The sequence below is a fragment of the Hemibagrus wyckioides genome, linkage group LG24 (assembly GCF_019097595.1).
Source record: "Hemibagrus wyckioides isolate EC202008001 linkage group LG24, SWU_Hwy_1.0, whole genome shotgun sequence".
Taxonomy (NCBI): domain Eukaryota; kingdom Metazoa; phylum Chordata; class Actinopteri; order Siluriformes; family Bagridae; genus Hemibagrus; species Hemibagrus wyckioides.
In genome coordinates, this window is record NC_080733.1 from 14,215,160 (window position 1) to 14,239,955 (window position 24,796).

General features: G+C 38.1%; 1 protein-coding gene across 1 annotated transcript in view; it reads left to right on the top strand.

The window, feature by feature from the left end:
• Positions 1–4,553: 4,553 nt before the first annotated feature.
• Positions 4,554–24,796, top strand: part of rapgef5a (Rap guanine nucleotide exchange factor (GEF) 5a) — a 106,372-nt gene continuing 86,129 nt past the window's right edge. The window contains exons 1-2 of the mRNA XM_058377928.1: positions 4,554–4,872; positions 19,785–19,838. Of these exons, the coding sequence (XP_058233911.1) occupies positions 4,726–4,872; positions 19,785–19,838 (201 nt within the window). The 5' untranslated portion in view covers positions 4,554–4,725. The remainder of the gene's footprint in view (positions 4,873–19,784; positions 19,839–24,796) is intronic.

Genomic DNA, 24,796 nt, shown 5'->3' on the forward strand with positions numbered 1-24,796 from the left:
TATTTCTTGGCCATCCCCCCATACTAAACCTTCTTCTCCCCTTCTCATCTCCACCATTGGATCCCGCATGTTCATTGCAAACCCCTAGAGAATTACCCACAAAGCAGCTGTTTGCATGGAGACCATTTTTCACTTTGACAATGTACACAAATGTCACCTGGTTGCCAGCCATTCTGCTGCCTAAGATCTGAAGATATCAGTTGTTGCTGATTCCAAGCCATAGTGGAAGTGTGTATCTAACAATGTTTGTTATAATACACTGTCCTCTACCAGATCCTGTTTTAGAACATTGCAGGTTTAGAGGCTTCACTTCTAATGTAAAGACCAGCATGGGCCCAGCAGGGAAGTCTGGTTTAAGGCTTGGGGCTACAAAGCATTTGGTAAAACTACAAAGCATTTCCATCCAGCAGTGCATATTTAAGTAGGGCTGTCTGTTGGACTGTGTCAGAAACTAATGTATGTTGATGGAAAACAGCCTCAGGGTTATGTAAGATCTCAAACAAATGGGACGGATAAAACTTAAACCAAGTAACATGCTAAAACTAAGCCATATCCAGGAGACTCTCCACCTCCAAATCCAAAGCAGATCCCAATCAAAGCAAATCTAAAACACTAAACATCTACCACACCAAATCTAAACCAGACCTCTAAACTATCTACCACATTAAATCTAAACGAGACCCAGAACATCTACTACACCAAATCTAAACCAGACCCCAAAACACCTACCACACCAAATCCAAAACATACCCAGAACATCTATTACACCAAATCTAAACCAGACCCAGAACATCTACTATAACAAATCTAAACCAGACCCAAAACATCTACCACACCAAATCTAAACCAGATCCCAAAACATCTACTACACCAAATCTAAACCAGATCCCGAAACATCTACCACATTAAATCTAAACCAGATCCCAAAACATCTACCACACCAAATCTAAACCAGACCCAGAACATCTACCACACCAAATCTAAACCAGACCCAGAACATCTACCACACCAAATCTAAACCAGATCCCAAAACATCTACCACACCAAATCTAAACCAGACCCCAAATCATCTACCACACCAAATCTAAACCAGACCCAAAACATCTACCACACCAAATCTAAACCAGACCCAAAACATCTACCACACCAAATCTAAACCAGACCCAGAACATCTACTACACCAAATCTAAACCAGACCCAGAACATCTACTACACCAAATCTAAACCAGACCCAGAACATCTACTACACCAAATCTAAACCAGACCCCAAATCATCTACCACACCAAATCTAAACCAGACCCCAAACATCTACTACACCAAATCTAAACCAGACCCCAAACATCTACTACACCAAATCTAAACCAGACCCCAAACATCTACTACACCAAATCTAAACCAGACCCCAAACATCTACTACACCAAATCTAAACCAGACCCCAAAACACCTACCACACCAAATCTAAACCAGATCCCGAAACATCTACCACATTAAATCTAAACCAGACCCCAAACATCTACTACACCAAATCTAAACCAGACCCAGAACATCTACTATAACGAATCTAAACCAGACCCAAAACATCTACTACACCAAATCTAAACCAGACCCAAAACATCTACTACACCAAATCTAAACCAGACCCAGAACATCTACCACACCAAATCTAAACCAGACCCAGAACATCTACCACACCAAATCTAAACCAGACCCAAAACATCTACCACATTAAATCTAAACCAGATCCCAAAACATCTACCACATTAAATCTAAACCAGACCCAGAACATCTACCACACCAAATCTAAACCAGATCCCAAAACATCTACCACAACAAATCTAAACCAGATCCCAAAACATCTACCACATTAAATCTAAACCAGACCCAAAACATCTACTACACCAAATCTAAACCAGACCCAGAACATCTACCACACCAAATTTAAACCAGACCCCAAATCATCTACCACAACAAATCTAAACCAGATCCCAAAACATCTACCACACCAAATCTAAACCAGATCCCAAAACATCTACCACAACAAATCTAAACCAGATCCCAGAACATCTACCTCATTAAATCTAAACCAGATCCCAAAACATCTACCACACCAAATCTAAACCAGACCCAGAACATCTACCTCATTAAATCTAAACCAGATCCCAAAACATCTACCACATTAAATCTAAACCAGATCCCAAAACATCTACCACACCAAATCTAAACCAGACCCAGAACATCTACCACACCAAATCTAAACCAAACCCGTGGGTCATGTCAGACCTTAAAGCATCACAACAAATCTACATTCGGCATTTCCCATTTATCCAAATCCCATTTATACAACTAAGGAGTTGTGAGTCTTACTTAACCCAGACTGCAAAACATCTACACACCAAATCTAACCCTAGACCAAAAACATTTAAAACCAGCTAATACATCAATACCCAACCAGACCCCATACAAACCATTTAGTTCACCAGAACAGCTAGCACACTGCTATAATGAATGTATATCATGAATAATCACCAAATAACTGAAAATAATTCATCATCATATAAAAACAACAAACAACTTCTGCATAGAAATGCTGTGAATCTTTATAACTGCTAATAGGCAATTATATATTGCTAATCAAATGTTATTTATCAGGTTTTGTGGCGTTAAAAAAAATCCAAATAGCAGTCAATAGCGTGATGACCACAGTAGTCAATAAACTGATGAAGGTGGTCAGCATCCATGTAACACATTTCCCCCTCATTAAGTGAATATTTATATATTTATATAGTATTTATATTATTTATAAGAATATTTATATATTCTTATTAAATGCTAGCATTCAAAGGTAGCAATATTGAAGTGGTTGACAATTTGTTTATGCTTCTGTATTGGTGTGAAGTGTAATGCAAGACACTCAATAAGAGGTCAAATGTAAAGGTTAACTGAGACACATTCATCTGAACAGAAGTCTAACAACAGGAGTTCAATCATTCTATGCTCTGGTGTTATCCTTATGTAACAGATTGATTACCAAAGTAATCAAGACAAATTGGATCTATATGGGTTGTCTAGTGTAGAGAATCTCAGTTAACCCAACAAGAACTCATAGTTAGTTCACATATGTATTGTGTTTCATCTGTTAACTCACACTGGCCAGGTATTCCAGACCCATCCAGTAGAGTATGTGGGCTGGCTGTCCGTCTCTGCAGACTGGATGGAGAACATCTGTCCAAATCAGTGGTGTCCAAACCCATTCTTGGAGATTGACCACCTTGAACATGCCACCCCTTTCCGTGCCCTTGCCCTCTCTTTGTCACCATATATCCAAAAACCTGGATACACAGCTGTATTTACTGTGTAGCTTTGGTGACAAAGAGTAGAACAGCTAAAAGTTCTTTGATTGTCCTTCTGGGGAATCCCTTAAAGGAAATATGTAGAAACCTAAAACTAATTGTTTCCCTTTCTGACAGAAATCATGTTTGGAAGCTATGAATGCTTGATTTTTCTTGGAGCAACCAAAGAACCCTCAGTTTATGTAAATGTGTGTGATCTGTATCAGGTTTAATAGATTTTAAGATTAGGGATAGAGCTAAAATGTATAAGGTTGGGAGAACACACAAGATTGGGATAGTGTTTTTTGGAGCATCCTAATGGTAACATATATATACGTAACCTATAATCGGTCTTTATAAATTCATTTGATGTGCTCTACTATGATTAGAATGTCAGCAAAATGGCAAAACATTGCCATTACTACACTATAGCATGAGCACATTGGCATTTCCATGATTTTTTTACCTGGGGCGTCAAAGGAAAAGCAAGAAAGGGTGGCACCACCACCATTTAGTATTCTTATTCAGTGATTTGGTCATTAAAAGCTATTGTTGTATGCTGCAGTGTGGTGATGTTTTTAGGCTTCTCCAGGGTCCCTGGTTCGATCCTGAGCCCAAGTTACTGTGTAGAGTTTTGCATGTTCATACATCCATTTAGGTTTCCTCTGGGTTCCTTCACCTCCCATTTGCATACCAGGAGATGCCCTGGCTCCACTAAATTGCTTCTAGGTGTGTCAGTTAGTATGAATTGTGGCCTGAGATGGACCGGTATCCCATCCAAGGGTGTACAGGATTGGATCTAAATCCACCCTAACCCTGAAGTGCTTACTGAAGATGATTGAATGCGTTTTACGATTACATTGCATTGTAGTATCACAGACAGCGAATTTGTTAGGATTTAGGTTATTGCTGTGTGACAATAGAGTGGCAATAGGGGTGAACAGCAGAAGGATTAAAAGACTAGTGCCACTCACGTGACCAAAAGCCTGAGTGACAGCTTTGATTTTAGTCCAGATGCAAAACATTAACCTGTATATTCAGTACGTAAAACACTGATGTGGACCAGTGAACTACTACAAGAGTTTGAGACGCTGCCAGAAGTAAAAATCCCCCTGGGGCTCGAGGACAAGGTGGAAGTGATGCATGGCTGCTTCCTGCTGCACCTGTAACACCACCACCACCACCACCTCCTCTTCCACCTCCCTCCGCCCACACACACGCACACACACACACACGCTCCACACTACTCCGCGCTCCCGCACTGTCGCTCTGTTCAGGGTGGAGCAGGCAGCCTCCGCCTCCGCCTCGGCGTCAGCGTGCTGCGGGAAGTCGCTCGCTCGCTCGGTCGCGGGGAATGGTGGTCGGCGGGTGAAGCTTCTCTCCGGTCAGGAGACATGGAGGACTCGGAGAGCAACGCGGATGACGGACTGCTGGCCACCTGGAGATGGAGCCGCAACGCGCGGGAGCAGGTACAGCTGAAGCAGAAGATCAGAGACCTGCCCGGTTTACTGAAGCACGGCTTGCATTTGAGAAAGAAGAGCGTGAGTGTTGCATCTTTAATTCCTCTTACTAGTGTGGTCCAGACCCCCCCCCCATGTCAAGCAAAACCATCTATTGCGTTTTAAAGCTCTTCTCTCTTTTATGAGGCTCAGTCTCCCTCGCGCTTATTTAAAAGGACACATTGGCACAATTGCGTTATTAACACCTTTTTTTTCTCTTCACGCGCTCGGGCGCAGGCAGTTATGCGCCTTCTTAATGAATTTTCTAAATTAATTTAGATTTATGATTGATTTTCTGAGAATGGGAGAATGCATTAACGCAGAATCCGCTGTTTTGCAACCGCCGTATCTAAGGCAACAAGAATCCTACACACACACACACACACACACACACACCTGACGGCTGTCGTTTCTCCATAACTTCCTCATCACGACGGTGGATGTAGCTGATTCCGACTCCATGTTTTTAATACCTGATTGAATCTTTTTTTGATGAACACATTTCTAGATGTAGTGTGTGTGTGTGTGTGTGTGTGTGTGTGAGAGAGAGAGAGAGAGAGAGAGAGAGAGAGAGAGAAAAAATGCCTCCGGTAAACAGGCATCTCCACCTCGTTATTTTCCTTCATGTAAATGGCAGAAAGACTTTAAACACAGCAACCTTCTTTAAAGGTCATGTTTGCAGTGACATTACACAGGGACTTTACCTGCCATGCTATATTATAAATGTGTCATTTAGCTGAGAATAACATGCAGGAAGCTGTGGATGTATGCTCAGGAAGCTGTGGCTAAGGAAAAGCCGCATACTATCATACTATCGTACTAAACAGTATGCAAGCCATCAGTAGCCTGGTATTTACACAGACACTACCAGTGAGGATGGGCAGTGTGCAGCTCTGGACACATCTTATGTTTAATGAGTGCTGGTCAATGTTTACCTTAACTATGTATGCTTGTTTGCATGTATTTACAAAAAATATATACAAAATATTTAAAAAATGACAATTAGCAGGACAAATTATTAATGATGATGGAAAATGTTTAATATTTTTGCCCACTTTGATGTCAGTCATTGACTGATTGATTCACTGATTGATTGATTTATTTATTAATTCATTCACGTAGATTAAAAATGATAGAAAAATTAAAAGAAAATTACAAAAATGCTGGCGGTCACTATTCACTTCTACCCATTCTATTTATTTATTTATTTATTTATTTATTTATTTATTTATTTATTCTTTTTTTATGTAGATTAAAAAAAATTATAAATAGCAAAAATGATAATGGCTGGCTACTATTTAACTTTATTTATTTATTTATTTATTTATTCTTTTAATTTGAAGATTAATAAAAAAAATCTAAAAAATGTAAATGTAATTAATAAAAAAATCCAAAAAAATTAACAAAAAGTTATAAATAGGAAAAATGATAATGGTTGGCCATGTTTCAATTTTACCCATTTATTTATTTATTTATTTATTTATTTATTTATTTATTTATTTATTTAACACATACAGAAATAGGTTTGCAAACAGTTTAGCAGTTACAATAAGGAGGTTAAATGGAAAAAAGGATGTCAGAAACATCATTTCTAAAACATTCTATTCAAAATGCATAACTGCATACATCATACATTTTTTTTAGGTATCCAACATTCAAAATAATGTCATCCATTAGAACAATGTTTAGACTGTTCGTGTTACTTAAAATGGTCTAAATCACATTTGATGAAAATTTTGCACTTAAAGGTAAGTCGAGAGAAAGGGACAGTTCATAATGAGTTGATGTAGTGACTCAAATTCCACTTGACGAAAGCTAAAAGAGCTTGATGTGTATTCTAGCACATTCCTCTCCCGAAGAAAACATGTTCCTTGTTGATTTATTACTGCGTGTTGGGTTTTCCCACTCGCTGTGATCAAGGAACAGATTTCGGTTCAATCCATCCCTCAAGACCTGCACGATTTATCAGTTAATCATTATCACAACATTTGCAGTGTAAAACCAGGTGACTACCAACAGACACATACGACCGCTCTTAAAATCTAAAAATCATAATCGCTTTTTGTGTCTTTTAAATGGCTTTGTGTTTAGAAGGCTGTGAGCTAGTCCTCTAACTAATTACTCAATGCTCTGAGCCTGCTTCAGATGAGTTTCGGTGGGTGTTTGGATGAGTCACAGCCACAGATCAATTTAAGTGGAGATGCAAATGAGTGCAAGTGGGAAAAATGACAAACATTATCCCCACTGTGAATCTGGCATTTCCCCGCTTTTCCTTGCCCTTTGGATTTAGCTTGATGTATCGCTGAAGATATTTAGAATTTGCATGGGTGTATAGCTATAGCTGTTAACGTCGAACCAGCAAGAACCAGCTGAGAAAATCACGGTGTAGTGTAAGAATAAACACACAAGTCTGATAATTTGGTATTTGGGTTTTGAGGAATATGATAAAGTTTTAACCTTAGAAATGGGAAAAATCAGACATCTCTAAACGGATGTAACCGCTAAAACATGTCCAGTTAATAACTCTAGTGGGATTGTGAAAATAAAGTCATAACATCTTGTGTCTCACAGCAGAAACTCAGTAGACATGCGAGTCTGAATACTGAGAAATTCACCCTCTGCATTTCACATTTCAGAGGAGGAAGTACATTTTCAAGGACTGTTATTGCGGTTTTGTCGAGTGCTGCTTGATTTGCTAGTAGTTGTCTCTTTAGCTTATATAGATTTTTAAGATAAAACTTTTATTAGGAAGCTAGAAGATTATACGATGCATTTTTGGAATGCATGATGGGTAAGAGTAATTACATATTAATAACACCACAGCAACACAAAGCCGAGAAATATAATAATGCACTACAGAATAGTTTATCAAGGGAGGCAATATTTACGGTTTAGCTGTAACATTTATTATTTTAACGGTGAAATGGGAGAAAAGTTATTGCTTTTCTGCTCTTTAAGACCAAACATAAATAACACTAAAGTAGAAATGGCATTTCGCTGAAGGGGAAAGGACATGTGACTGTGAAAGACTGGAGGTTACTTTACTTAGGCAAAATCTGACCTGTGTATGAGAACGTCAGCCATTAGAAAACAAGAAGGCAGGACTGTGTGCTCTTTGGTGCGTAAATGAATTGTGGAGCACACACACACACTCAGATCTTTTGTCTTGGTGTTTTCTTACTGCTGCTAGCCACAAATCTGGGGAAAAAAGATCAGCATCTCTTAATAAACTACTTCATTAAAAAATAGCAACTTTCAAAAAGTTTATAGCTATTATTATGTAACCAAAACTGGCGTTTCTGATATTCCAAACTATTAACATAGCTAAAACTGGACAAAAGTGCACTGAAATAAAAAGCTAATTGAATTTCTTAAGTAAAATGGGTACATTGGTTCCATGTGGCTGAATTGCGTAATATTAACTCAATGAGGTTTTGTACATCCTACATGATTTTCAAAGCCTTGAATAAAATCAAACACCTGAGCTGAGAATCAGACCTGGTGCTTCGTAATGACCGCTGCGCTAGTCTACTATACCTATCCCCTTAATGTAACACGGTAATTATACGGTAATTATCATCAGCACCAACATCCTCAAAGCATCCTTGTGAGATTTCACAGCGTAACTGGTTTACATTAATGCATTACAAAATGATGGATTTTGTCACGTTCACGCTACATCATTCAGTCTAGACGTTATTGATATTAGGTTTATATACTTAATACTTTATATTGCTGTGATTTAACACACAGAACAAAACACTTCGGGAAAGTGAGTATTTCTGTATTACAGCATGTCATATCGCTGGTTATTTTCTTACACCAGCATTTTATTCGACTGAGTGTTTCACTCCTTGCTTGCACACTTTTCAAAGTGTCAGAAAGTTCATATCCTGAAAGGATACACGTCAGTACTTTTCTTTGTAAGACTGTACGACGTGTCTGTAGGGAATAAGGGGGTTTTCGTGCACAGTAACCCGTGTAATAGGCGTCCTCGTGAGGCGGCGAGACGTGCCCTCGTAGACAAGTGCACCGGGCCGTGATGAGCGAATGGCTTTAAAGTGAAAGCTCAAGCGAAAACTCAGGTGTCTTTAGGTCCCAAAGTGTACGCTGATTCAGTTCCAGCTACTGCTGCACATTTCCATAACCTGCTGCTTTTCCTGCTCGTTATCTGTAGACGAACAGAACGTTCTTCCCAAACCTATGAGCATCACGGTTTTCCTTTCCTGTCCTCTACTTTCACACGGTATCAGCTCGACTGCTTGATGTGTTCTAGTGTAATTACACATGAGAGTACATGTTATTCGGTCCTGGGATGATTGTTTTGCACTGAGTGGGGTGTGTGGGTGTGGAGTTTTCGGTATCTGTTGGAACTTGTGCTGTCATGATATGGATCATATCCAATTTTTACACATTTTTCCACATGGCTGAGTGAGAAATGACAGTATTGATTAGAAGTGAGTGAACTCTGCATAATAACGTGGCACACACTCAGAGACCTCCCTTTGTTTTGGTTGCAAATTGATTATTGTTTTCTCTTTATCTTGTTTTAAAGATTGATTTTTTTTCCCTCACGCCCCCAGCCATTAGCGCAGAAACAGCATTATATGTCAGGATAACTGATGTGGAGACTCTGTAGTGTCCACTATCTTTAAGATACTCATCTCAAACATTGGGTCATGTTTGAGATCGTCTCAGAAAGATGAAGGAGTCTCAGTCACACAGCTAATAGTGGATTTTGGGGAACATTCTGTGTGTATAAGGACTCGGAAAGCTCTCAGCGTAGTACTGTTAAAATTCTATAGTAGATATATTTATATGAAATGAATTTCTTGTACATTTTTAAAAACAATGATTTTCTTTGTTCCGGAGAAAGAGCAAGAAGAAAAGCACTCTAAATGTGCAACATGTTTGTATTTAGATAGATAAAGCAATCAAGTCACATCACATTTCTTCCACAGTATGTGACATGGATCATGATCATGGTATGGTGAAGCTGTCGGAAGGAATCTCTGCTGTCAGATAAAGCAGATAAAGCAGGTTTCCCTCATGGAGAAGTCTTGATGGACGGCTTTGCGGTTTCTGGTTTCTTTGTAACATGACAATCTGCCGTTTCTACTTTATTAAAACAGAAAGAAAGGAGAGGCTCATATGACGTGAGGTGTGATGTCAATCTTAAATTAAAATGGATTCACTGACACATTGCTGTGGTGTTAAGGGAAATAAAAGATTTGGGCCACATCATAACAACACATCGTTGATTCTTTTCCTTATAACAGCATATTAACCTTGATGACTTTTACCTCTTTGCATGAAATACGCTAAGCATAACATATAATGTAGAAAGTATTTACGGCAACGTTGTTATTGTTGTTTGTCATCTTTCGGCTGCTCCCTGCTCAGGGTCGCTGCAGCGGATCATCTGATCTGTATATAGTTTTACGCCGGGTGCTTTTCCTCACACAGCCCTCCCTTTTTACCTGGGCTTGGGACTGGCACTGAGAGCAAAGTTTCAGTGGCTGGATCGGGTCCCTTCCTGGGAATCAAAACCCTTGCCATGGCCAGTGAGGCAACATATCGTATATACTGGATAGATGTGTAATATTTTGGGTGCATTGACCCATGCAATTGCAATTATATATATATAATAAAGATTTTATCCTGATAGCTTATAGGTGGTGTGAGGAACAATAAATATAATAAAATATTGGTTACTGGTTACTGTTTTTTTTTTTGCAAAAGCAAACACCATCTGATAGGGTAAAATTTTTATTTTAATTTTTAAAAATATTTATTTATTTATTTATTTATTTATTTATTTATTTATTTATCTGTTTATTTTTTAATTTTTTAATTATTGTTTTAAATTGATGGATTTGTTTTAGTAGATATTTCACCGTAGAGGTTTCAGGTTTTTTCATGTTGTCTTCTTTAATGGACGAGCTGTACCAAACAACAGGCCCCCCCCCCCGCGTATAATTGTAGTTTCATCCATTAGTCGCAAATTCGAGGTTCCGTCTCATTTGACTTCATCTGAAGCTTCTGTGCAATTAGACATTAGAAAAGGACGGTATCATTTGATCCATTAATCTGTTTTATTGAGGCAGCGGAGTGGCTCAGTTTTGTGCTGTTAACGTCGTCGTGGTCGTTTATTTATGGCTAATTGGATGCTGCAGATTCTTCGTTGTCTCTTTTTATATTTTTTTATTGCTTTTAAACTAAACATTTGATTCCTGTAAATGAAATATGGAGAAACGTTGGAATAAAGTTACCTATAATTGAGATCTGATTATAGGTATTAAGAGGGTTATATTACGATACTGACATTTGCAATCTGCCGTGCAACATGGAGCTCCGTCTGTTGGAATATCAGCTTTCATTCATTCGCTGGCATGAGGAACACGTGTGAGGATGAAGATGAAGCTAGGAGCATGACATCCTCAACACCTTGAAGAGATTGAAGATTATAATAATAATAATAATAAAAATAAAAAAATCTTGGAGCTGATCCTTCACTTTATTGGAAACCTCTTTGCATGCTCTTTGTCATCTTCCTATGTGTGTGTGTGTGTGTGTGTGTATGCTATGTGTATAAAGGAGTGTTTGTTGCATTCACAGCCAGGTGGATGTTCATGATGCGCCTCCTGAGCGGATTTCCTGTACTTGCTTGCCGTAGTGAAATGCAAACGAAGAGGCCGAGCTTGTTTGATTTTCATGATCTCGCATCGCGCGCGTCTGACGTGACAGATTTATTCGCAAGTCGTGTCGCTGCAAGCTGAGTTTGTGTGTGTGTGTGTGTGTGTGTGTGTGAGAGAGAGAGAGCGTGAGTGAGCATTCAGGAGCTTCAGCGCTGAGCCTCGCTGAGCACTCTAATCTGAGAGTAATCCATTTCTCACAGATAATGACCCACACACCCACTGCACTCTACATGCTGCACACAGGAACACGCTCCTCACAGAGGCTTTGATGTCTGCACATAGATAACAGCACCAGGGTGCCCCTTTTCTTCTTCTCTCCTCTCCCTCACCTTCCATTGTTTCCCGTCCTTTCTTGTATCTCTCCTGCTCTTTCTTCCTCTCAGTATGAATCCGACACTCCTTAGTCCCACCAAAGTGCAGTGCACTGTGCAGTAACTTTAGATTTCTGGTATGAAAATAGAAAATGGAAGCTAGATCAAACCCCAGACTCTTTTACACTCCTTTCTCTTTTCGTCTATTTCTGATTCTTTCACACCTTCGATTCTCCCGCTTGCTTTTTTTTCTCCTCTCCTCCTCTCAAAACTTTCTCTCTTTCGTATTATAACCAGACTCGAACTACAGCTAGGCTTTGGGCAACAGCTAAAATGTCAATCGTCTACACAAACAATAGCCGTGTGTAGAACAAATCGGTCGTTTTGTTCGTCTTGAGTGTCGGATTTGTATCATCCACGTAACAGTGTAAGCGTAATTGTACCTAGCGTGCAGGTCTGCAACGTTTCAAGTCTGTCTAGACGTGTAAAAATCATATCATTTCAGATTTACATTAGGAAAACAATCATTTGCAGTGTTGTCGCTTTTAGTGGAATTGAAAATTACTTTCTGCATTCCAGGCTTCTATTTACATTTTCACCGTATGGAAATGAGCTCCGCCCCTTTCTGAACCCAAGCCGAACCTAAAAATCCACTCTTTTTTTCCCCTTAAAAGGCAATTTACAAAAAACACAGGTTTACATGCAGCGTAATAACTTGCTAGTAATCCGCCTGAAATGTGCGCACCCTCATCAGAACAGAGTCAACCGACTCGACTGACACCAAACCACATGACGTTTCCATCAGATAGAGTGAGACGAGCGATCCTTTTTATAATGAGAAGCTTAATTAGAAGAACACTAACCTTTTGCTTCTTTTCACTTCCAGATGCTTTTTTACCCTACGCTCTTTGAGCAACATATCGAACCCAGTAAGAAAACATAGTTCGTGTTACATGTTTAGCAGTGCGATTAAGCAGCTTAACGAGTGCACTGGTTTCACTTGCTCCTTGTTGTCATGGCAACGTTGACACTAAACCTTGCTCACCGTATGCTCATAACTAGATTGGATTACATCCAGTATACCGTACGTAAGATGTGAACTGGGAATGCACATATTTGCACACTTTATCCATAAAGAGCAGTACTATATTAATATTATTCCTATCACAGTATTCATATTCATATCATCACTCACTGTACTGTATATATCCATATGCTATATTTTGCTCTATTTCATTTTATTCTACTTTATTTTGGACTATTTTAATTTTTATAACATGGATAATCATGGATAACGCATTTTGTTGCACTGTGTATGATTGTGTACGAATAAAATTTGGTTTTAACTGAGTTGTAAAATCAGAGGTCATTTAGAGTCTGCAGTCAGAATGAGTGAATACAGACTGGCTGAAATCTTTGCATGTGAACATATCCATAGTTTCAGCAGAAGAAATGGAGAGAGAAGGGTGAAGGGGAAAGCATTGTCCTTGTGTTCACCTGACAGGTAGCCAGGCAACTGCTTTTAAAGCAGGCGAAACCATATCATACACATTGAGCCACTCGCTGAAATTTACATCACATTTACATTTACAGCATTTAGCAGACTCCCTTCTCCAGAGCGACTTACAGAAGTGCTTTGTCCATCGAATATATTCCTCTTCCCGTCGTTACAATAGTACAAAACATCCACAGACGTCTTGAGTCTTAATCAAGTCAAGTCAAGAAGCTTTTATTGTTATTTCATACACTGACCAGGCATAACATTATGACCACCTGCCTAATATTGTGTTGGTCCCCCTTTTGCTGCCAAAATACAACAAACTGCGATGCACTGTGTATTCTGACACCTTTCTATCAGAACCAGCATGAACTTCTTCAGCAACAGTAGCTCATCTGTTGGATCGGATCACACGGGCCAGCCTTCACTCCCCACGTGCATCAATGAGCTTCGACCGCCCATGACCCTGTCACCGGTTCACCACTGTTCCTTCCTTGGACCACTTTTGATAGATACTGACCACTGGAGACTGGGAACACCCCACAAGAGCTGCAGTTTTGGAGATGCTCTGATCCAGTCGTCTTTGGCCCTCCATCAAACTCGCTCAAATCCTTACGCTTGTCCATTTTTCCTGCTTCTAACACATCAACTTTGAGGACAAAATGTTCACTTGCTGAATATAATAATATATCCCACCCACTAACAGGTGCCATGATGAGGAGATAATCAGTGTTACTCACTTCACCTCTCATTGCTCAGAATGTTATACCTGATTGGTGTATATAGCTGATACAGTACAGAGTAAAATGAAACTTACTCCAGGACCCTGGTGCTACATAAACCTACATAGTGCTACATAACAACACAGAGCTAAGGACTGAAAGTAAGTTGTCTTAGCCACATAAAGTGCATCGGTAAACAGTGCAAGACAGTGCAATATAAAACCAAACAGTACAGGCCAGATACACAGAATAGCACTGACCAGTAAACATAAAATGTTTACATGTAAACATGTATAATATGGGTGGAGCTATAGACCTAGATGTATATTGAATTGAATTGAGAGTGTGTGTATGTGTGTGAGTTTAGTACAGTTCAGTAACGAACTTCTCTCTTGTATCGTCAGCGCTCGTGGGTGAAATCGAGCTACTTTAGAGACTCTGTGGGGACGTGGTGTAGAGCGGGGATTGATGAGTGCCTTCAGGTAGGTGGGGGTCTGGTTTCGGTTTGTAAGCAAGCGTCAGTGTTTAAATGCCAGCGGAGGAAACAAAGCACTGGGGGATGTGGGAGTACTCAAAGAAATCGACGACATAATTAACTATGTTCCTTTCGTAAAGGTCACATGGGATCACAGGTCCGAATGAATTGAAAAATGTGTCATCTGAAGCTTTAAACATAGTTAACTTATCTTGCTAAAAAACAACCAAACAACCAAAAACCTTACCGGTGTAGTGAGAGATTCTCATTGGAGAACATTCGCTAAATATTAATATATTAGCTAATAATTCCAGCCTTAAAATTTTAACACTCTAGAACCTCAGTGAAGGGCAGATGTTGGAGCGTTTTAGCTAAATATAAACAGCTAGCTAACTAACAGAGCCATTAAATAAGGCTTTACATATACAGTAGCCATCCAGGTTAAGTCAGAAGTTTTTGGTTATTCTGAAGGTTTAATTCTGGAGTAGATAAACATAAATAGCTCAATTGCTAGCTAACATTAGTGTTATATGAAATAAAGCATTAATTTAACTTTGTTAAATATCCTTCTCTGTATTACAGTTGGGGTTATCTATGGGGTATGTAAGCTAAATTGAAATAACTAGCTAACTAATCAAACTATAAAATATGTTTTTTGAATAAAGCTAGCTGGGTATTATGAATATGCGGCAAATAAATAGGAAAATACCTAGCTTTCTGGGTTATTGTTACATAAAATAAAGTATTAAATAAGCTGCTGTTAAATTGTTCTAGCAGCCATTACAATGAGAGGCTGTCTTTGGAGTGAGGTAGCTAAGAGAATTAGCCATATAGCTAGCTGTTTCTGGTTATACAGCAAACTTAATACTGGAATGGCTAAAAATAAATATATAAATTGCTAGCTAGCTAGGTTAGTGTTAAATAAAATAAGGCATTAAATATGCTAATGTTAATTATCCTAGCTGACATTGCAGTGAAAGGCTGTAGCTAAACATGAATACCTAGCTAATTAGCATTAAACATAGCTAGCTGTTGGTGTTAGACATTACTGAAAGCTTTGGAGTAGCTAAAAATAAATAGATAAATTGCTAGCTAGCTTGCTTAGTGTTAAATAAAATAAAAAATTGTTTGTATAAATTGCTAGCTATCTTGGTTAGAGTTAAAGAAGATAAGCCATTAAATACGCTGTATGTTAATAATCCTAGCTGTCAACGAAAGGCTGTAGCTAAACATAAATAGGCACGTAATTAGCATTAAATGTAGCTTGCTGTTGGTGTTTATTACTGAATGCTTAATACTGGAGTGGCTAAACATAAAATGCTAAATCGTTTGTTAATGTTAAAGGACATAGGATAGTTAAGATTTCCCTGTCCCAGTAGCTAACCATTATCCATCTAAATGCCTTAGCTAACTCCAAACCATTAAGGGATTTCTGGTATGAGACATAGTCGCCACGGCGATGAACCGGAGACACCTTTGACGAGTTGACAAGTTAAAATGCTTTCAGGATAAAACCCAGCTCTAAGCCATGCAAAAGAACCAGGTGTAAGGTAACGCTAGTCATGATTCACAGGGCTGGAGGAGAGGAGAGGAGAAGAGAGGGAGGGGTGATGAAAGCTAGAGGAGGATGAGTCCTTGAAGGAGAGGAAGCTGATTATGGGCACCGTGTGTCTGCACCAGCCTGTCTCTCTGTTTTCCTGTAAGATCGCTCTTTCGTGTGAAGACGAGATTTGCGTCTGATGTTTTGTTTTTTTTGTTCTGTATCTTTGTGCTTCAGTAGCCAGCCTGTGTGCTTCAATTCCCTCTCAACCCAAACACTGTCTGTCTGCTGCTCTCGCTGCCAAGCTTTGTGCCCTCTGCCCACAGCAGATCAATAAAGAGCTGAGTCGACACACACACACACACACACACTTCTTCTGCAGCCAAAACAAAGCCCACACATGCTTTCGTGTCCTCAGAGATGACTTCACTCCAGCAGAGATGTTGTTGTTGTGTTGATGCGATCTCTCTCTCTCTCTCTCTCTCTCTGTCTCTTGTGTTCAGCACCTGATCTTAGCAGTGCACCTGATTTGAACCTTGAACTAGCATTGTGTAATTTTAATTCCACTTGTCCTCATTAGATTTGCACAAATACTTGTTTAATTGTGTGGCGGATTTCTTCTTCCTCCATCAGCGGACCATGTAGTTAAGTTAAAGCTTCACATCTTCTACATTAAGTAAAGAATAAACCATTTAGGCTTGTGCTGTTAGAGGAAAGCGATCAATAGCAGGGTGGGATGATGGAGACTTATTGATAACACCTTAAAGTTGATTATTTTTCCATTACAGCTCCACCGTACATGTTTTATTCCTCTAATTTGCCTTTTTTCAAATTTATTTTCTATCCATTTGTAGTTACATTTAATGGTGCAGAACAAGACGTTAGGTCCTGTTATCACTTCCATTCCAGCAGCTGTACCATTTTCCCACCAAATTTCCTTGTTTTCCTCCTTTGAAAAACACAGATGAGAAACACAGCGCTGCATCCTCCTTTCCTGTGTCTGAAAAAGCTTTGCAGCTTTGCTACTACAACTGGAGACTCCTTTTCAAAAATGTTTAATTAATACACCTCCATGCAGAAATTTTCACCGTGTCAACAGTTCAACATGTTTTTTTAATGTGTTTATGTGGAGCGTTCGCAGTACAAGGCCCTGTGTGAGCAGCCGCAGCTCCTGTCAACACCAATCACGATCAAGAAGAGTGTAGTGACATGAATAATAAACAATAACAAGCATTTCGGCAACTCCACTTATATTTCTTTCCATTTGATTACGTTCTAGTTCATAAACCTGTCTCATTAGTTTTAGTCCCATTATGTTACAACTAGGGTTCAAAAAATTAAACCAGAAGATTTGTCAATATTTTTAAATTAGTTTCTTCGTAATAATCTTCCACCACACGATAGTTTGGATCCTTACACTTCACAGTTTCGCTCTGAGGAACCACAAAATAAATTTTGGAAGTGCATTGCACATGGCTGGAAGTGTAAAAGTGAATCATGTGTGAGTCATGTGAATCAAGTGCACTTGCCTGGCTGAGTATTTGGGACAGAGAATGAATTCAGCGTTCGTCAGTTTAGAGAAATTAGAACAAACTGTTATTTTAGCGTTCAGTGAGGATGTTAGCGAATGAAACGGATCAACAGTGACTCATTAAAAGGACCTAGAAGAGCGATACTGACTTGTTCTGGAAACATTTTCCTGGGAAAATACACTGGTAAAAGCACAATACAGAAAAGAAATTAACATGCAGTTAGGGATATAAACTATATTGCCAAAAGTTTTGGGACACCTTCAAATCATTGAATTCAGGTGTTGTTTTTCAGGGGTTGGACTCGGACCCTTAGTTCCAGTGAAAGGAACTCTTAATGCTTCAGCTTCATACCAAGACATTTTGGACACTTTCATGCTCCCAACTTAATGGGAACAGTTTGGGGATGACCCCTTCCTGTTCCAACATGACTGCGCACCAATGCACAAAGCAAGGTCCATAAAGACATGGATAAGTGAGTTTGGTGTGGAGGAACTTGACTGACCTTCACAGAGTCCTGACCTCAACCCCATAGAACACATTTGGGATGAATTAGAGCGGAGACTGTGAGCCAGACCTTCTCGTCCAACATCAGTGTCTGACCTCACAAATGTGCTTCTAGAGGAACGGTCAAAACCTAAACCTTGTGGAAAGCCTTCCCAGAAGAGTTGAAGCTGTTATAGCTGCAAAGGACGGGCCAACTCCGTATTAACTTCATGTGCATGTAACGGCAAACGTCCCAAAACGTTTGGCAATCTATTGTACATTCCAGCTCAAAAATGTTGTGAAGAAACCATATAAAGCTAAATCTGTAACGACTTTAAAGTTGAAAACTGCAGCAGTTATATAAGGTACGCTCGTGCAGTTTTATAAGGAAATTAGTTGGTAGGTTTTTCCAGATGGAGTGGAGAATTGCCCGCAGTTTACTTGGACACTGCTGCAATTTTTCAGTTTCTTGCTGCAGTACAAGACAAAAAAAAAGGAGAAAGTCTAATATATAATCCTTTCTCACAGAGCATTGGCACTTCATTCCATCAATCTTGGTGTTCCAAGCCTATTGATTTTCTGTAAGAAATCTTTTTATTGGACATTTTTAATCAGTATAAACAAATTTTATTGCTATAAGTCTGTTATATGATGAATCAGGACACTGTTGGGTTTCTGTGTACAGAGTATCATGACTTTAGAGTATCATGGGGAGAGGTGTGAGCCACCTGTTGGGCAAACACTTCACACCTCTCCACAGTGATATTAGTACACTATATACAACTGGCAAAATAAAAATGATAACATTTAAACCTAGTAAGATAAATTAAAAAAGAAAAACTCTATGGTCTTAAATCTACGACTATCTGTTGTTTGAGCCAGTAACCTCAAAACACTGTGGAGTGTGACATCACAACACTGTAACATTAATTTCCCATGGAAAACGAAGCTTTAGAGACCTTTAACATGCTGTGAAATTGAATACATTTTTGTTGCTTTTTTTCTGCTGACACACAACTGCAAAAACACAAAAGTTAAAAGCTGTACATTTCTTAAACCTGTCATTGGCAATTTATCGGTAAGATTTATTCAAAGATTTAAAACCATGAAATCAGGAGCTATAACTTGTGAACATTGTTACACTGTAGTACTGTACTACTGGTAATTTGACCTATATCAGTATCTGTATCTGTTTAGGGTCAAAATATTTCTATCTGTATTTGTATTTATAAAGTGGGCGTGGCCTAAACAGGCATTTAAAACCAGGTATATTACACAGTGCTACTAAGACTAAGATTTTTCTTTTATCCTGCAAGTTTCATATCTGACTTCCACATGAAAGTAAAGACCCACCTCTGACATCCTATGAACCTTTCTGGCAAGCTTTCTGAAAATTGAAGTGTTTTTATACCCATTTAGGCCATATTATTTCTCCAGTGAATGTGTATTCATATATGTATAGCAATTGTCAATATTGACCTTCACTTGTCCTCTGTAAAGGTGTATACGCAATCCTATACGGCTCGTATCGGGCACTGTTGCGTGTTTCTCAGCTGTATGTATAGAAGAACAGGATTCTGGTTTTAGCGCACTTGTTGATTTGGCCATTATCACATTATCAATCTGTGGAAACTGAACCCAACTGTTTAAACAGCATTATGACTCTGTTTGTTTTTATTGATTGTGTCTTGGCAGCAGTCACCTGACACTGTCCCCGGACCCAGCGCTGGCGTCCACACCAAGTCCAAGGTAGGCTACAAGACTTATGTGCTACTGATGTGTATGTGGTTTTACGGAGTTACATTTTTTGCTGAGTGGTGAATCAAAATAAAAATAAAAAAGGGATCATTTATTTTGGCATGATCTATTACGACTCAGTTTGGAGCAAAAGCTATGAGGTTAATGATTTATGACTCTGGTCTAAATCAATAGATTAGATTTTGAAAATTATTAATATATGAAGATCAAACAATCTTACAATAAAAATATGTACACAGTATTGGCAAATGTTTTGGGACACCCCTCCAAATCATTGAATTCAGGTGTTGTTTTTCAGGGGGTTGGGCTCAGCCCCTTATTTCCAGTAAAAGGATCTCTTAATGCTTCAGCTTCATACCAAGACATTTTGGACAATTTCATGCTCCCAACTTTGTGGGAACAGTTTGGGGATGACCGCTTCCTGTTCCAACATGACTGCACACCAGTGCACAAAGCAAGGTCCATAAAGACATGGATGAGAGAGTTTGGTGTGGAGGAACTTCACCGAGTCCTGACCTCAACCTGATAGAACACCTTTGGGATGAATTAGAGTGGAGACTGAGAGCCAGACCTTCTCGTCAGTGCCTGACCACAAATGTGCTTTTAGTGTACTGGTCAAAAATTCCCATAAACACATTCCTAAACTTTGTGGAAAGCCTTCCCAGAAGAGTTGAAGCTGTTATAGCTGCAAAGGGCGGGACAACTCCATACTACTATTTATGTGCATGTGAAGACAGACGTCCCAGTTTTGGTCTGGCTCGTGGTCACTGCTCTAATTCATCCTAAACTGTTCTATTGGGTTGAGGTCAGGACTCTGTGCAGCCCAGTCAAGTTCCTCCACACCAAACTCACTCATCTATGTCTTTATGGACCTTGCTTTGTGCACTGGTGCGCAGTCATGTTGGAACAGGAAGGGGTCATCCACAAACCGTTCCCACAAACTTTGGAGCATGAAATTGTCCAAAATGTCTTGGTATGCTAAAGCATTAAGAGTTCCTGTCACTGGAACTAAGGGTCCGAGCCCAACTCCTGAAAAACAACACCTGAATTCAATTATTTCGAGGGGTGTCCCAAAACTTTTGCCACTATATTGTAAGTGTAAATATGATTGGATTTTGGTATCTCTATAGATTTGTTTGGATTTGTATGGATGATAAATGATAATGTGAGCCCTGATCACTAAAAAAGTGTAAAAGTACTACAAGTATTTATTATTGAGAATTTATTTGTGGTTGTCAGATATAGTCAGGTGTGTGTGTACATTTCTGTGTGTGTGTGTGTGTGTACTCAGAGATAACAGTCAGGATGAAGTTCGTCTCTCGGTTTGATCTGGATATAGAACCTTGAGGGATATCGAAAAGAAAATTTTACTGTCAGATATCTTAAAGGGGTTTTAAAGGTAACTGTAACTTACCAAAGAAACCAGTATAGGTGGAAATGATCGTATTTCTTTAATGCTTTTGGACCCAAACCAGGATTCAGCGATTGGAAGGAATTCCCCTTCAAGATAATGAATCATGTCACAGTCTTTGGCAGTGTTTATGAGCTTACACAGTGTTTCTTTCGGTGTACTGTGTGTTTAATTGTCAGCTTGTTATGGATAAATTAGATCAGTGTTCGCATGCTGAGTAGTTGCCAAAGCCTTTGGGCAAGTATAAGTACTGTTATGCAACAAAATTATGACTTCAATTGAAGTGAAACATTTTCCTAACAAGATCCTTTTATAAGGGTAAGAAATGATTTAGTGAAAAAAAACAACAACATCAGATTTTTCAACTTATTAGAACAAACTCTGGTTTTAATGCTAATTATAAGAAACTATTCAATGTCAATAAGAGAAAAACGATGGATTCTGATTACATTGATGATTGCATCAGAGGACTTCCTTGATTCTCAGTAACAGGGAAAGAAGCTTTGTTTGTTGCATTATAATGCAAAAATGTGACATTAAATTTTGTGAGATATTAGCAATTATTAATTATGCAGTTGCACTGGTTGAGCTCCAGAGGTCCTGGTCTGTGTATCCTGTAGGAGTTAAAATATATAGAGAGCACTCTGGTTATGCGATGACGTTCTCTCATGTGAGATTCTCATTAACGAGACAGTGACAAGATGAATAAATCTAGACTGCAATAACAAGCAGTCTAGTAGCTTTCAGACAACATCCCTGTGATCTACAGTGCCACAGAAACAGGCCACAGAAATATATATTATTATATGTATATATATATATATATATATATATATATATATATATATATATATATATATATATATATATATATATATAAATATACATATTTTCTAAGTCAGACATTTTCCTTATTCAGTCAGATTTTTTGGGAGATTCTATATATTTTGTTTACAATATTACATCAATGTTTGTTGAAATTTTTTCTTTTATACAGAAATGCACAATGTTTTGCATTGTTTTATAATACAGAAATAAAGGGATAGATAGATAGATAGATAGATAGATAGATAGATAGATAGATAGATAGATAGATAGATAGATAGATAGATAGATATGGGAAATTTACAGCTTCCAGCAGTATCCACAAGCATGGGTAATAAGGTAATAAATAAAATAAGGTAACAATATAACAAAAATACAAAATACCAGAATTTAAGGGTACAACAAATATAACAAAAAACAACAACAAAAATACTGAATACAGAGAGTTACAAAAAAAAGGTTTAAAGGAATATGAGAAGTAATGTGCGAAGAAAAACAAAACAAGAATTTGAAGGTGCGGGCGCAATATTTTCAGTCCTAATATTCTGAGAATAGAATTATATAAAATAGTAAATTAAATTAAATTGTGGCTGGAGGTTATTTATTTATTTATTTATTATTTAGTTTTCATTTTAAGAGAAAGTGAGAATAGTGTTTATCTTTAAATGTAACAATAAATGGATAAAAAAGATTCTTTAATTATTTACAAATGTAATAGTTATATTAGCAAATTGTGTGTAATTTAAAAAAAATAAATAATAATAATAAATAAAATAATCTAAGCCTGCCTCCTGCCACATCACAAAATCCAGTTGTTGATTATTTTCCCAGCAAATATTTTATTCCCTACTTTTATATAATTATATCTTCAATCAACCTTTATTTAAACTTATTATAAATTGAGGCAGGACCCTGAAATGTGATGCAGTCTACTCTAACAATAATGTTTCATATACAAATAAATAAACTTGCTAAAACCAAAAATGAAAAAAGAATAAATGTTAAATGTCATAAACCATCAGTCTGGATGGGAAATACATCATCACCAGCCCTCTGAAAGACCCCCCCAGTCACCCCGCTCCCCCAAAACCCCCGTCCCCGATCTCAACCGTGGATTCATCTGTCTCAGCTGTTGAATTTAATGTGAGTGACAAACCAAACTAATGAATCTCCGGTGAACAAAACAAGCAAAAAATCCATCAAATTAAATCTCCGAATCTCCCAGGAGCTGTCAGCGGGTCCTGACTTACATTCCTCACGCTGGTAATGACACGCCATTCCCATTAGCCTCACTGTACTTACTGAATAATTCATCCTACTTACTGAATAATAAGCTTTAAGATGAATTAAGTGACTAATAAGTGAGATTCTGAGGGGCTGAAGACACGGAATTGAAATCGTAATGCGTTTATTTTCCATTTTCTCTAGCTGAATTTTTTTGTAAATTATTTATGAGCAGGCCGTGAGTATATCTGCTGGGATTTGATTGTCGAGTGGAAAATGACAATATAAAGGTTAAACCTGTCAGAAATCAGAAGATGTTTAAAGGACATTCAAATGTCATTGAAATCTGAAGGATGATTATGGAAGAAAAAAAAACAAGACATTTTGTCTCTTAAGTGATTGATACTGATACATTGTGCACAATATGACTAGGAAAATGGATGATGAAGACAAAAGAGAGACAATTATAGAAGCACGAAGAAAGAACAGGATGAATTAGGGAAATTTAATGGAGTAAATGTAGTGTTACTTCCCACCGATCCTCTTCCTGGAAATGTATTTTCCTGCAAAAGTTCTGTTTCAGCTCTGAGCCAATCACCTAGACTGATTATCAACTGATTATTCAGGTCTGCTTTGTTAAAGACCAAGTGTGCTGGAGCCTATCCCAGCACACATTGGGTGAAAGACAGGGGTACACTCTGGACAGGTTGCCAGTCCATCACAGGGACACATATAGACAAACAACCACTGTTGTGGAAGGAAACCAGAGTACCCGGAGTAAACCCACACAAGAACAGGGAGAACATGCAAACTGGGATTCGAACCCAGGACCTTCTTGCTGTGTGGCAACCATGCTGCCTTTAATTCTGTCTTTTTTTTTATGTCTTGATCGTTAAATGACAAAATACCACAAGAATTATTTGTGACATTGTGGCACCATTTCTAGTTTAACATGGTGGACAGAATATAATTAGTTATGAACCCATTCTCTAATTGTGTGGCACAAACTAAGTAAAAACTAAAATATTTTAAAAAAAGAATTATAATAAATATTTTATTTAAAATATTTTATTTATATAAATGTTAAATCTGTCTGTCCTTTTTAAAATTGTATTTTCTGTGCTATTTAAAAAAAATTATTTGACCTCAATTTTACATTTTTTATTTACATTAATTTCACTACTTGTATTTTGTCAAAGATTTTTTATTATTTATTAGTTAATATTTATCAATTATTGCATTTTACAGAAGGCATGTGAGCGTGAGTATTCTTGTCACACTTTCTGTTGTCTTATGAAGGTGTTTACAGAAACAATTATTATTCATTATTGGTTAAGAGAAAATTGAGAAGATGTTCCTGCAGAACGGTGAGAATGATCCTGATGGAACACTGACAGTAAAACACAAAGTTATTGCCTTTGGCATGTTTGTAAGAATATTCTAGTAGTTCAGCTCTTTTGAAACCTCAGTTTGTCCTTGACCCATTTAT